At 46.4% G+C, this 15,827-nt stretch overlaps 1 protein-coding gene and 1 long non-coding RNA gene across 2 annotated transcripts; one reads left to right on the plus strand and one right to left on the minus strand.

Moving 5' to 3' along the window:
• Nucleotides 1-2,986, plus strand: tj (traffic jam). Its single transcript, XM_001356224.4, has one exon. The coding sequence runs from the start codon at nucleotides 551-553 to the stop codon at nucleotides 2,054-2,056; it is 1,506 nt and encodes a 501-aa protein (XP_001356260.4). The 5' UTR covers nucleotides 1-550; the 3' UTR covers nucleotides 2,057-2,986.
• A 1,855-nt stretch (nucleotides 2,987-4,841) lies between these two features.
• Nucleotides 4,842-8,235, minus strand: LOC26532195 (uncharacterized). Its single transcript, XR_004469424.1, has 3 exons — nucleotides 7,871-8,235; nucleotides 7,700-7,791; nucleotides 4,842-7,638 (listed from the first exon to the last, which is right to left on the minus strand). It is a non-coding gene; the product is annotated as an uncharacterized lncRNA (long non-coding RNA).
• Between the last annotated feature and the right edge of the window lie 7,592 nt (nucleotides 8,236-15,827).

A 15,827-nucleotide genomic window follows, 5' to 3' on the forward strand; every position in this document is an offset into this window, starting at 1 on the left:
CACCAGCGAATGGCGTTCGAGCTGCCGATGTAGCTGTTGTCGTGGTCGTCGCATTCGGTTTTTGCATTTCGTGTCTCTTAGCTTTACCGTTACACACTACACTCGTACATGTATATAAAATTGAGGCGCTGCGCGCGTCGCGGCCATTCCTCGGCCCAGGGCCACCCTTCAGTCATCAGCCAGACCGAGAGCCAGAGCCAGACTCATTCGCCACCGTTAACTCTTTGAAATTGGACGCAGTGGGCGGCAGAACGCGTTCGCGAAAAAATCCAAAATAAATTCCAAGTGAGCAATAGAAAGAGAAAGTAAGAGAGAGAGCGAGAGAGAGAGCAGGCAGACAGATAATGCCAAAAAGATAGTGCCCAAAGTGATCAACACTCGAAAAGCGAGGAAAATTTAAGGAAGAAGAAAGATTAAAGAAAAACTTCGGCCCGACACGGTACGAGTATCCGAGTGCTAAGTGCGAGTGGCCCCCGAAAGCCCCGATAGTTGTCCTAGTTGACCCTGCCCCGACCCTCGCATGTGAGACCGGCCGGTCGCGGTCGATCCAATGAAAATGGAAGATCCCACTATAGCCGATACGTACGTGCAGGAGTTCGATCTGCACCACCTGGAGGTGCCGGTTGCCGGCAGCAGCAGCAGCAGCAGCAACGCCAACGGCAACGGCAACGCGAACAACAGCGCGGCTGTGGCCGCCGCCATCGGGCACGTGAAACGGGAGGATCACAGTCCGCCGCAGCCTGTGGCGGTCAAGTGGACCACTGTGCATGGGGAGCCACCGGTCCCCGACGAGGTGGTGCCGGAGCCCCTGGCCCTGGCTGTCCCAGAGCCAGCCGTTGCCGAGGAGCTGTCACCATCGCCGCACATCAAGCTCCGCTCCTTCTCGGGCCACCAGTGGCACATAGATGAGCGGCGGCTGCAACCCCTCTCGCCACCCCCGGAGCAGTACGGCCCGATGCCCGGCCAGGCGATATTGGTCAACACATCCTCCTCTTCGGCTGCCGGAGTGCCAGGCGGCGTGCCCTCCACCCCGCCGGAGACTCCGCCCGTTGTGGGCTCGCCGACGGGCAGCAGTAGCTGTAGGAAGGAGGCTGCGCCAGTGGTCAGTGCCGGACTGAGCCACGAAATGATGTGGCTGACCAACTCCATACGTGCTGACCAGCAGCCCCTCGATTTGCGGCCGCTGCCCTATCCCGGCTCCCAGGAAGAGGCCGAGGAGTGGGATCGCCAGCGGGACTACGCCCTGCAGGCGGCCGCCGCCCACCATCACCACCACGGACAGCCGCTGATGCAGAGCCAACACCATCCGCACTCCCATCCGCACCCATATCCGCACGGCCATCCCCACGCGCATCCTCACCCTCTCCCGCACGCGCACCCGCACCCGCACCAGGTCGTGCTCCAGCAGGCCAAGTATCCGCATCACCACTTCCACAACCTCGACCTGGCCCCCATCAACATGCACTCGAACCCACACGCCCACTCCCACACGGCAACGTACGCGGCGGCCTCCGGCTCGGTCACGCCCACCTGCCTGCCCCAGGTTCCGAGCAACATCAGCAGCGGCAGCAGCAGCGTGGGAGGGGGTTGCGTGCTCACCCGAGCGGCCCTCCAGCCCTGCCGACCCATGTCGGCCAGCTCGACGAGATCCTCGAACAACATGTCGCCCAGGACCTGCTCGGGAGCGTACAGCACCGCCACGCTGGAGGACTGCATCAACGACGACATGCTGACCACGCTGACGGTGCGGGAGCTGAACAAGCGACTTCACGGCTGCCCCCGCGAGGAGGTGGTGCGTCTGAAGCAGAAGCGGCGCACCCTGAAGAACCGCGGCTACGCCCAGAACTGCCGCTCCAAGCGCCTCCACCAACGCCACGAGCTGGAGAAGGCCAATCGCCAGCTCAACCAGGACCTGCACCGTCTCAAGCATGAGTACTCGCGCGTGTGCCAGGAGCGGGACGCGCTCATGCAGCGTCTCCAAAGGATCGGTGCTGCCGGAGGAGGTGGTCCGCCTGCAGCTGGCGACAGCCAGAGCTCGCCAGAGTTCTACCTATGACGCCAGCTGGCGGCAGCCACCTCGTCCTCCTCAACAACCTCGCATCGCGGCCACCAGTGGGCCGCCCAGCAGCTGGCCAACTGAATGGCTAAATGGAACTGATTCCACAAGGTATTTTTCCCCAGGAGTTTTCTTCTATCTAGTTTTTGTGGCCATAAGCCTAACCCAATTCTCTCTTTTTTAGGATTGTGACAATAAATTCCGTTACCATTTAAGTTTGAGATCTTTTAAAGCTATAGATAGAGAAAGAGAGAGAGGTCAGGGAGAGTGGGCATGTTTGGACGGAACTTTTGCTGATTATCAGCCTGACTATAGGCAAAAATTGATTATTGATTATGAAAAAAAAAACGCATTTGTATAGAAAACAAACATTGTATAAAGACGAAAAGCAAAATCAAAATCAAATAGAAATCGAAAAAGGGAAGAGTAGAGAATCATTTGCAGGTTCTGATTACCGATCGCTACATTGTATTACGATTAAAAATTACAATTACAAATTACGAGTTAGGAACACACGCTTATTTGTTGATTAGTTCTAGCCTTAGTTTCCCCCCTAATATTAAGCGAGCAGGAGCGAATAGATATCATAACTGATGAAATAAGGGTAGCTGTAATGTTGATCTTAAAGGCCGCGATTCTGTTTTTTCTTTCCTCTTCGTTCCACCGCCCTGAGCCATACACATACTAAACAAAGGTTGTATTACGGTTAAATACTTCAAGTACTTGTACTGACAAAATACCACACTCGAAGCCGAATCTGTAAAAAGTGAAACTGAAGCAAAACGAAGCAAATCAAAACTAAACTGAACTAAACTGAACAAACAAGTCCTATACGATGTAATAATGAAAACGGAGAAAGAGCTCATTGCAGACGATAATGTAAATACACACCCACACACCGATTTAAATAAAACGAAGATACAACGCCAATTCTGTACATTTAAGTTTTTTTGGGAAACATTCGAGTGTCTCTCTTTGTGAAATGTCAAGAACAGGACGAATACTGAATACCGAATACCGAATACCGAATACTGAATGCAAGAAATTATAAATAAATTAAAATTAAAGAAACATTGTGAGTAGTCGATAAGTGTGCATAAATCAAGTTAGTAATAAATCTAATTTAAAAAAATTACAATCCCAAGTGTACTTTTCCTGGGTACATATGTACATATGTATGTACTCACATAGGTACATATGTATGTATTTTCGACTGAAGGGAATTCAATTCATAGTGAGTAAGCCTAATAGGAGCAGGTCGCAATTGATTGAATTTATGGCAGGGTTCCTAAATTCTGGAAACGAGGAGCCGGGTCTAGTCAGAAGGAAGAGGTGGGCCTCCACTAAATCTATTCGGATATGATACGAAAAGCAATAAAGGATGGACAGTCATACGCAAAACTTCTAAATATATGGTAAAGTTCCGAACAAAGCACGCTTCGATCAGCCATAATGTACACACTTGAAACATCCGGATAGACGGGGGTAGACAGCCGTAGTCGTCTCTTATCATGTACGTATGTACAAGTGTACAATTTAGTGACACCATTCTTACTTGTTCGGCATCAAATTTGAATAGTTGTTCCTTTCATGTTCCATTTGATTTAAAAAGCAAACTAGACTCTAGTCAGGTGGAATCTTACTATATTCTAACAACAGTAAAAACGTGGTTGCTGAGTTTAACCAGGACCCCGCCCCTGACGAATCATCTTTGATCATTAATTTCAGTACCAACTATACTTAAATGAACAGTACGGAACACAATTTGTGGATACTAATTCTTATCACAGTTTTACTTGGGTACAATATCACAGTGCAACGTCAGCCCCAGTAAAAGTAGATCAGTCCGAATCTTTATAAATATACGCATATCTGTATTTACTGAACAGATGTCTTGTGTCTTTAAAAGTACTGGAATCGTAAGTGTCCGCCCCACAAACGGCTTTCGCCTGATCCGAAATCGTACGACTTACTGATTTACCAGTATAATAAAGTGCTCGTTACATGATACATAACTTGTCCGATCTTCATTTATTGCCCCACATCGGGCTTTTTTCTTTTTCTGCTGAAAAACCCTTTGGCTCGATCTCAGCTTGCACCCTTAGTAGCGGCGATCGCGAACACCCCCTCATTTTCACAGAACTGCATACGCTGTGTGGTCTGTCGGCATTGACAAAGCGGGCCAGAATCAACATAAACAAATCCAGTCCAATCCAATCTCCGGAGTCCGGAGTGGCTCAAGCTACGAGTACTATCAACAAACAGGGGTCGCGTAACGGCGCATGCAGGAGCAGAAGGAGGCGATGCCGATGCCGATGCCGATGCAGATGCCTATGTTTATGCCGATGGAGCTGCAGCATCGAATTACAATCATCAACATGAAGATCAACAACATCAGAAGCGGTCCCAAAGAGGGGACCGAGACACCCGCCCTTGACTCTGACTCTAGCTCTGGTCCTAGCTCTGGTTCTGGTTCTGGTTCTGGTTGTGGCTCTGGCTCTGAGTCGCAGTCCAAGGGCCCATCAGGCGGCGTAATTCGGTAAAGAGTCGATCCGGCCATCAGATCGGTTTTGGATCTGGATGTGGGTATGGATCAGTGTTGGCCCTTGTAATTTTTCATTAATAAAACTCTAGTTTTTCAAGTTTGTTTGTTTTCATGGCATTTCAGATTTGGCTCTGATTGAGGTCCGGGCTGGGGTTCGGGCGTCTTTTAGCGCTCTGGGTCTTGAATTTATTTATTATTTGGATTATATGAGTTTCCTGTCTTCTCCTCCTCCTCCTCCTCCTCCTCCTCCCCCTCCTTCTCCTCAGAAGCGATGGCGGTCGTCTTTGAGCCCTCGAATGAGCAATGAGCAATGAGACTGAGACGACCACAACCCAACCCGATCGACCAAGTTGCGCAACAATTTTTGTCGAATCTGATTTTTACGAGTATTATTTGCCCATCAAGTGGCCATTTTATTCCGAGCTCTTTTCATTTCGTTCTTTTTTTATTCTGTATTATTTATTTTGGTTCCAGCTTGCTTCTTGTCCAGCAGGAAGTGTCGGATTTCGTTTTCGGTCATGAAATCGGCGCATGCAAGAAGTCAAAAAGCGAAGGGAAAGCGAGGGGAAACCACTTCTAACCGCCATTTAAATAAATATAAGTGCGAAACATTTCGGTAAAGCAAAAATGGTTCTCCATGGAGAGCCTATTCCTAGAATCTGGCTTCAATGGTTCTCCATTCCACTTGGACTTTTGGACTGCCGCCCAACCCATGGCTATTCAATATATTTCTCTCTTCAGCTCTGCGACATTTCGGTATTCTTCGGATTCAAGTGCAGATTAAACAATAATTATGAAATTCTGATGCAAATCGCCGGCGCCCGAAAGTCTTTCTCCCGGCTCTCCGTCCGCCGGATCTGCCGCAGCCGGAGGCCAGACACGAGTGAATTCAGGCAGCTTGAGTGGATGTCGAGTGTGGATGGGACGGAGAGCACCGGGCTGGGGGACGGGAATGGGCTCTTGTCAAACAAAATTTATAGACACGACAATGACAATCGGTAAATTGTCATGACCATGGGGCTAAGTTCATGTCGGGCATAATCAGTGCTTAGGGGCAGGCGGCAGAGCCAGGACCATCTCGGCCAACTGGGATGATTGTCAACATTATTATGGTCCGCACACCGTTTGATTATGCTGCGTACTCGGGGCACTCTTTTTATGCCTGCACTGCGACGTGTGACGGCTTTGATGAGCGGTGGCTATGGGATTGGATTAGATGGAATGGGATGCGATGCGATGCGATGCGATGCGATGGGACAGGGAATCTCTAGCAGGTCTGGTGCGGGGGGATGGTGCGTTTTTTATTACGTTCCTCAAGTGGATGAGGACCTGCTGGCTGGTCGAGCCCCGCACGACGACCGTCAAGCGACACGCTTAAGTGGCTGTCCCTGCCTCATCTCCGGGTCTGTCGTCAGACCAGACCCTCCGGCCCCTGCTCGGCTTGTCTTAATTCAATCGATAGTTCACACATGTAATCGCATGGCCGGATGATTGGGGGGCTTCCTCCGGCTCTTTACTTTTACTCTGCTACTCTGTTTCCTTCCTCTGTTTCGCTGTCTTTCACCGTGTCTGTCGCGTGTTCCTCTTTGCTTTGCATGCCGCACACGTACATCTGACATTGACGGAGGGAGCTCCCAGTGTTGGCTCTGTTTTGACTTTAACCTTAAATCGTTAACACATCAGTTCCCATTCGAAACATTTGCGCCGTCATTCCCGGGTCAGCCGCTCATTAGCTTAATGAAGATTTCCAATACTCTGTTCTGCGGTCCTTCAAGCGCTCATTAGTCGCCGCTTTGTTCAGCTCAGTCGCAGTTCTGTTATGGGTAAAGTTTTTCCAAAATATGCTCGTAAATCTCATTTTGGCAGCGCTGAAAAAGGGAAATTTATCGCGTCAAAGGACAAGTGCCAAAAAGTTTTTGGCCAAAAGCTTATCAATCATTGACGAACGAGTATGGGCAGTTGGGGAAACGTAGGAAACTATGTATAACTAACTTCTGCTCGTAACAGCTCGTTTGTACACCACTTTTTGTATTAACCCAATCGGAAAGCTTGTTTTCGACGACCAGAGCATCTCTTTGAAAGAGGATTTGAAGGGGATTGTCGTTGGGATTGAGCAGGTGATATTGCTTTTCGAACGATCGTTCCTATGGCAGAATCTGTCGAATCTGGCATACTCCTGACTAGGAGCTAAATAAAACCCCGCACCGTTTTCTATTCGAAAACAGACGGACAGACATCGCTGGGTCGACCTGGAATTCCTTGCGATTCCCTTCCGAGAATACACGTATGGGAATTTACTCTTTACCTACCCAGCAGCTTGATTTAATTGACAGGCATTCCGAATCAATAAGATGGGCTGTGTTTTCCTTAGGTCTGGTATAAGGAACAGCCGTACAGCTGTTGATAATAGACCAAGCATAATCTCAACATTGAGATCGCGTCACTTCCTTTTTCACTGACTTATTCCCAGCTCTAATCTCTGGGCTGGCATCTTCTGAGAGAGTCTAAAGCTTCCTTCGTCCTTCCCATGGATTACGCTCCCCCAGGGCGGAGGGCCCCTCAGAGCACGGTCCATTGTCTTGCGTTTTTTATTGATGGGCTGCTCTGCTGTTTTTTACGACTTCACCCCAGTCCGTGTCAGTGGGCAGGCCAGTGCCGACCCGTCTGCTTGTCCAGTGTCATTCATACCGTATATCCTTTGCCATGCAGTTGTCGTCGTCCCAGAGGCGATTTTCATACTTCGACTTCCGTTTGCAATGTATCTTTATCGTTTTATACCGCTTCCGTGCCCAGTATATCTACTCTGGGGCCGGTGGCTGGGGGCTGGGGTCTGGGGTCTGGGGGCTGGAGCTGCTTCGGCGTCGCATAATTTCCGTAATGACCAATGATATAAATGGAACTCATTTGCCAGTCCCCGCGTCCTTCTTCTGTCCGTTGAATTGATGCGCTGCCGTAAATCGCTTTCGACCCCCCCTATCCCTTCCGCAGATCCGAACTTTGTCTGGACCCTGTCCAGGGACGTCTTCGTCCTCGACTCCTTTAACGTTTGTAATAATAAATTAAATCACATTTCTGTTTTTCCCCCTCTGTGTCCATACCCTGTAAGTGTAGGCTGCAAGGATAGGCTGCAAATAAGGATCAACAGCCGTGGATCAAGTCCTATCCACAATTTTAATAAAGATCTGGCGACCTGGAATAATCAAAAAAAAAAATGTCTGCCCTTTAATCTTGTTCTGCTTAAATGTATTGTGATAAATTGTGATACGAACCTGAGTGCCGGGTATCTTCTAGTCGGGACACTAGTCCAGAGCGCTCTGAATGGGTTTGGGCGCATGGGTGGGTACGTGTGTGGGCCACGCAGGATGTCTATCTGGTTCATTGGCTGTGGCCCATAAAAAAGAGACAGAACGAAGAGGAAGCCTTAGCATGAAGCATATGAAGACATTTGCCTTTTCCTTCAATTCCGGGCCATTACAAATTGGTTGAATTTGATTTTGCCCCAAAAAGAACTGTGGTCTCCCCTCCCCGATACTCCCCGTACTCCCCGTACTGGTGGTAGGGGGAGGGGGCAGGGGAGATGGGTGAAGCTATTCTGGGGCAACCTTCACGGAGCGTTCGCGTTTACCAGAAGGTTGAGACCGCCTCAGAGCCCCGCTGCTAGCCCCCTCTGCCCGTGGCAGCAATCCAAGAAGCCAGAACCAGGTAGTGGTGTCGCCACACAGGTGCATTCAAATTGTTTTTGCTTTTATAATTCTTTCTTTTCATATTTCATTTTAGAGTATTGTATTTTTTTTTGTTCTCTTTGGTCCGGTGTTTTCTTTCCGCCGATTCGGCAGATTTCATTTTTGTTTTCTTTTTCCTTATTTTTGTTTTTTTGGGACTTATGTAAAGAGGCAAATGAGTAATGAGTGCAAGCCAAAAGCTACTCTTCTACATATACAGAACTAATGTATCTTAATAAGGCTGGAGATGGAGATGGAGTACAGTCCCCTAGAGTTTCGCGGAACCCCTGATGGAATGTGGAAGGTGGGCAACAGGTTCGCTCTGCAGCAGTTGGAAGGAATGTTTTGAATTAGAAGCCTCGAATTTGGAACATTATAGAGTGTCAGGTATTCTTGGAAAAAATGAAAGATCACTGTTTGGAGATCCATCGTGGAGTTGGAATATCCCCCCATATATATGTACATATATGTACAGACATACATATTTATAAAACAAAATCACTGAAAGAATTTCCCCCTAGATATGTACATAAACAGCGAACGTAAAGTCGATCTGTTGATATCGTCACTTAGATTCTCGGTTACCTTGAAATTTATCCAACAACCGTGGGAACATAAACAATGGCTTCCCTCACGTTTTCGCGAAGCGAAACCCAACCGCAAACAGTGCCTTTTCCAGCGACATTCAACAGTACAGACAAGTGCAACGCGATACTCATAGCTTTGAAGTCATCAATCATTTGTAAAACACTTAAAGCGCTGAACAGATTGATATGGGATTGAGTAGGATTGTAAAGGATAGTCCCGGTTTTCCAGGGACTGGCTGAATCCTGTCCCTATCATTGAAAACTTAGATTTGATCTAAGATTTGAGGGATACACACTAACTCTCATATAGCCCTACGGCAATAGTTACCCATAGGTTATCCAAAAAGTAGGCATATGCATGTACATATATATATCATCTTAGATCATTGAGATCTTCTATATGGTATAAATATCAGGTATTTAATGAAGGAGTACTCTTTCAGAACACGTTCCTGCCCCTCACCAACCATGCGGTTTCCCAATAAGTTAATGATCTTTCAATTAGACTTATACTATTATATTTCCACCTTGCACAGGCGCCTGGCTTTGCTGGTGGAGAACCAATGCATCATTCCACAAATACAACAAGGGAAGATGATCTATCTGTGGATTCTGCTCTCGAGCGCGCTCTCTCGCACAGGTCTTACCGGGGAAATTATCACCTCAGTCTCGCAACGATTTTCGCTGATTAGGAAAAAACGCAAAAGCCAAAAGACCGGAGACCGGAGACGCGAAGCGAAGCGATTGCAACACGAGGCTGGGCAAAGGGGCGACATCGAAGCTCGTGTCAGCACTCTGGGGTCGACACTGTCGGTCAACGAACCCCCGGCGGAAAACTAAAATAAAATATATGTACAAAAGCCAACAAAAAGTAACAACAGTGAAAAAGTGATTGGCGCGGCAGAATCGCGCATTCAAGTCGGGCTCGGCCCCGCACCTCCTTCTCGACGACACAACGACTACAACAACCAGTGCACGCGCGACTTGAGCGCATAATGAGGTTGAAAAATAAAAAAATTCACAATTTTTAATAAATCAATTTAAATATTTCGCCAACATATTGTTACCAGAGCAACTAGCCGTCGAAATTACACAAAAAACGAATGAAATTAAATACATTTTTCGCAAATGGTTTCTGCTGAATTTGCAATAAATTGGAGCAAAAAAGATGAAAAAGAACGAGGCACCGAATCGATTGCAGGGATCAGCATTCCGTCAGGCCGCCGTTTAATTTATTTATTGTTGTCGACAATTGGATGGTTTAATTAATATTGAATTACACTGCCAACAGAGCCGGCTCGATAATTATACAATCTCTGCCATGGCCAGAACATTTCAATTTCAGGACTTTCCTCACTCCGTGACCCTCTCGAACACCGACTCCGATTCCGACTCCGACTCCGATTCCGACTCCGACACGTCTCTGTCTCTTATTATCGACGCTTGTCTGCTGGCGGTGGGACTGTACCTGGCTGGAGTGCGAGTGCGAGTGTGAGGGCGGCCTTAATTTATGCCATGGCAAATATTTAGCAAGCAAACACACAACTTTTGGCCGGGCTTATTAATTAAGAGCGACTCTCAGACACACAGCTTCCACTCTTCCACCGTCCTCTCCTGTCCGTGTACTCTTCGTATGCCCGTACGTCCCCTGGTGTTCTCTCCGACCAAAATCGAGAAATCATAAAAGCGTAAAATCGAAATGCCGCCATTCCGTGGTGGCTGCCAAACTGGTTACTTCCTGTCTCGACCTCCTCTGTCTCTGCGTGCCATCCTGCTCCCTGTTTATTAACACGCATATCAATTCATTTTGATTGTAATTTATGCCGTGGCCAATCGCTGCATATCGCTCACATCATGCCCCATACCCCACCCCACCAGCCCGCCAGCCCGCCTGCCCACCATCCACCATGCCTCCCTGGCATGTCCTTGTCGCGGGGGTAATAAAATGATTGCTTATAGATAGATATTGCGGCTGCAGTTAAAAGCAACTCAAATCTCTCCCCACCCCCCCAAACGGATGTACTCCCATATTTCTCATTTATTCGGAAGATCAACTCATATGCGGATACGGGCTCGGTCTCGGATTTGGCTACTTTTCCTTTTGTTTCCTGTTTAGTGGAGCGTGATCTTGAAATGGAAACCGTTTACTGGCAGGCGGGGAAGATTTATGGTATGTTGGTGTATGTTGGTGTATGTTGGTGTGCAATAGGATTCTTTTAAAAACGGTTATATGCATGATGGTATCGCAACTTTTATATGACTTCTTGCAGACTGTTTGACGAATCTAACACGATTGTATATAGAAAAATAATTGATGCACTAAACTACTGGTATGGCTTACATCTTACATCTTTATCAAAGAAAAATATCGGGGAATAAAGTACCGAACCTTGTGTCGACCGAACCGAACCCGACCCTGACCATGATGCACTAATCAACCTAATTGAGCTGCCCCAATGGCCAACTTCTGCCACCAACTCCGCCACCACTCAGCCTCCTCCTCATCCATTCCGCCGCAGCCAGCCCCAAACTGTTCCAAATCAAAAGACAAACGTCGACAAATGACCCGGGGCAGTGAATAAATGAATACCAGAAAAGCTGAACGAGAACGAGAACGAGAGCGAGAACTCGGTGCGAATGTATTCGGTAACAATTCATTAAGCAAATAGAAATGTGCGCTAAACGCATTAAGAGATTAGCACACATACGAGTACATCCAGCGATACCGGGGGAACACAATACCCTACCCATCGATAAATGTGCTCTGGCACTGGGAACTGGGGACTGGGCAGCTTAATGACCCTCATTTGATGTAAATGCAAGAGGCCTGTACTCCACCACTCGATCGCAAGGAGAGGGACGCGGTTTGGGGGAAAGTCCAAATTTAATTGCGGCCCAAACGAGATTCTTCATGTGTGGTTAGCTCTGGAATCGGTATTCGGTATTCGGTATTTGGTGTTCGGTGTTCGGATTGGTCTCCATGGGTGGAAAGGTAAAATCTGTGCTGCTGCTCGCCTTGCTAAGTGCTCATTGTTTCGCCAACAATACTGCCACGCCCACTCACATGTGCCGACAGGCTCCGAGCACAGTGCAGAGCGGAAGTTGCCAGTTTAAAATCACTTAAGAGCAATTTTAGGGTTTCCCGTTTTTGATTGGAGGTGGGTGGGTTGATGGTTGGTGGCAGAACGGATATGGATGATGGGAGATGATGGAAGGCACTCGTAGTCTCATATGTGAAAAGGACACTTACAAGCCAAAATAACATGGCATTTATTATTTCTTAGATATTATACATATGTATGTATCTTATACACATAGGAAACAGTTTGAAAGTAGTGGAAAGTAAATTCATGCTTTTCATCTAACGTCCATTTCCCCTTTATTCTATGGGTTTATCAAAAACACAATATACAAGTACATATATGGACTATAGTCTCGACTTTCCGTTGGTGCATTTCGAATCGGAAGCTCCTCATTGAGGGGACTTTCAACAGCAGTAAATGTTATCGGCTCGGAATTGCACCTTGATTTTTATACATACTCATCTTGAAAACAAAATGAACACAAAACTCAAGGTGAAGAAAATAATTGAATGTATCTGAGTGTTCTACCTGTCTCCTCTACCCGTGGAATCTAGAGTCTAGAATGGAGGATTAATCATTTGTTACCGTGAAATTTGAATAAATAATAAATAATATTAGTATTAGTATTAGTAGGCAGCAGAAAAGTCTTCTGGGAGTAGTCTGGGAGTGAGCTGATGTCTTAAAATGTGTGTGTCAATTAGCAACAATCCAGTAACAAAGGGATTTCTTACGGTCTAGATAATCGTGTATCTCCTTTATACTTACTTCGCAATGTTGCCTGCTCAATGGAATACTCCCGTTCCCGCTTCCTGCCCAATCGGTGTTTCGTCCAACCCCACTTGGAGTGACCCACATTGATTCCTTCGCTCCATTGGAGCAAATATCGCGTTCCATCACGTTCCTTTCTTGTTCGAATTTGCGCTATCCTTTTCATCAAATCTCTCCCATAGCCATCCCCATCCCCATCCCCATCCCCATCCCCATCCTATATCCCTATTTTCTCCTGTCGCTTCTGTACTGTCCGCTGGTCATGTGATAAACGTTTATGATTATTTTTATGCTCATCCGTTTGAGTCTCGACTCCTGGCTTGCCAATTTGGCGCTGATATATCCGGGACTTGATTTAGTTTAAATAACGTTGGGGATAGCAGGGGTAGCGGTGGAGGTAGAGGTAGAGGATGGTGGAATCTCCCGGCAAATGCAATTTATGTGTTGGGGAAAGGGCAGCACGACACACATGAAAAAAGAGGGAGGCGAGTCACACGTGACTGCAGTGGCCGTTGCTGGTCAAGTCCTGACCCCCCCACTCCCCCGCACATGTGTGAACAAATATTTTTTAGAGGGTGTCCTGCCCGCCTTGGATGCGGGTCCGTTCTGGGTCCGGGGTCAGCTACGTGTCATTTGTCCTATCTGGCTGTGCAAATCTTTCCTCTCCCTTGGCCTCTACATCGCTGATTCTCCTTCCGCCTCAGACAATTTCCATAATCGTTGGTTAAACAAGACCGCACACCCGCACGGACACCCATGCGGACACACACCCGGACACACACCCGGACACTGACACGGACACATGCTCGGCCAAGCTGACCGCAGGATTCGTCGCCCGACGGTTTATGCTCTTGGTTTTATGTCCATAAGCCTTTCTGCTTATGCTCTAAGTCCACGGATCCATTTTGGACCCTGTTTGAATTATGCTTTTACATATTTTTATTCACTTACCACATTCCCCCGGACAACGGGGTTAGCTTAATCAAATTATGGCTTATCTTGGCGGAGGTCGAAACGCAAATAGCCATAAACATGTAGATTATTTCCCCATTGACCACGTCCAGGAGTCGAGCGGTCACCCACATTGCCACGCCTGGGCCGAGGGTTCCGTGTGACCTTGTTTCCTCCGGCGATTTTATTATATGAGAGAATAAACCCTTTAATGGTCTCCACAATGCAGCGCATAAATTTCAGCACTGCCTCTGGTAATTAAAAGTCCAGTGTTATAGATTGTGTGTGCGCAGCAGAGATCTAAGGATTGATCGGGGACAGTACTCGTAACTATCAGACCGAAATAACCATCGGGTGAGCTGGCCCAGTTTGTTTTAGAACATACCAGAAGGTGAAAGCCCTAGATTTAAAAAATGTGTACATATACGGGGCCAATAGGTCGATCGCTTCTGTTCAATGCTGGTTAAGGAAGGTTTGGTTTGGTTGAAATATCTTAGTAAGCTGTCAAATACCACATACTCGTACAAATATGAACCTTTTCTTTCGATCGATCCTATCAATAATGTAATATGCTCTTTGACCACTCTTATGTAAATATCCGCAAACCTATACAATCAATATTCATTAAAACTACTCATCAGTCTAAATAAATGGACACACCAGAGCTTTAACATTCATGTGGCTATTTCCCGCAAAAAATTAACCAAAACAATCCATAAATATCGACTCGTTAGAGCACATACGAATACGAAAACGAGTACGATGGGATGGGGATGGGGATGGGGGAGAGCAGCAGAAGGAGAACCGGCATCATTTCATGCTCCATTCAAATGTTGCTCAATCTCATTCAAACAATTTGTATTGTAGTTTTATTACCACAATAAAACGGATAAAGGAGCTCCGTCTTTGCCCGAGAAAGGGATACAATAAGGGCAGACCCGAGAAAAGGGGGCGTGCCGACTCCAGTCGTGTGTGCTCTCCTTTTAAATTGGTTAAATTTCCGCACGGACTAAATTCTCCTTGCAAACTGAAAGAAGTAAAAATATTTCACGCTTCATGGAACTGACGATTTGGGCATGGGTGAAGAGACGAAGGCCGTTTTATAGAGTCCTTTCCGGAATATTTCACACTTTGCCCCCGTACAAATCGGTGACACGTGGCAAGTGCCATATAATTTATACCAGAAAGAATAAAGCACGGACGAAGAAGAGCTGTGGCGAGACTTTGCCGAGTGTCAAATTTGATACGCTCAATCTGGCCACGAATTTTTCAGCATTTTTCGTCGCCGGAAACTTTAAAATTTTTTCGGGTCTTAGTTTGCGGAACTTTTCGATTGAATGACCCAACTCATTTGGCTTAAAATTCCATTTCCCATTTTCCCCACTCTCAAAGAGAGTAAATTAATTTTTCTCTTTTGTGGCGTTTTGCAACTTATTTTTGAGCGTTTTTCTTTCATGTATCTCAAGAAAAAAGTTATCTTCAATCAATTTTCTTGGATTATACGCTGTAGCTGCTCCTTTCAGTAGCCCAGAGCCAGACCTTTGTTGGGAACCCCTCCATATCCATACAGACATATGTATTTCCGATTCATATCTAAATCTATTACAATTCATATTCATATGCCGAGCACACAGATATCCACCCTCCTTCGTCCGACCTTCCCTGACGCGTGAGGGTATCGGATACAGTGCGTCTCGCTACGATACGTCATGGCATGACGACAATTTATGTTGAATTTGAGGACTAACTTTACTTTTTTACTCCTCAATACACAACTAATGTTAGATACGCAAATCTCTTGGAATTCGACATATGTAGCCTCTCTTTTGATCATCAATAAATTTTAATAAATTAAAGAATTACTAAATAAATGACCCAAGGAAATTATTACCGAAGGAAAAACTTTTAATGTTTAAGATTTTTACACAAATTTAAATGGTTGAATAAATCATACTTGATACATATCTTTATTCATTCCTTCCTGCCTGATTAATAAACATTAATTTTGTAATTGTATTAATCCTTAAGCAAATAAATCCCACAGCTGAACTTATTCGATATCGTATTACTCCTAAATACGATACTACTATATACGATCTATAGAATAAAAGTGTA

This window comes from Drosophila pseudoobscura, chromosome 4, assembly GCF_009870125.1.
Source record: "Drosophila pseudoobscura strain MV-25-SWS-2005 chromosome 4, UCI_Dpse_MV25, whole genome shotgun sequence".
In the NCBI taxonomy this organism is placed as follows: Eukaryota; Metazoa; Arthropoda; class Insecta; order Diptera; family Drosophilidae; genus Drosophila; species Drosophila pseudoobscura.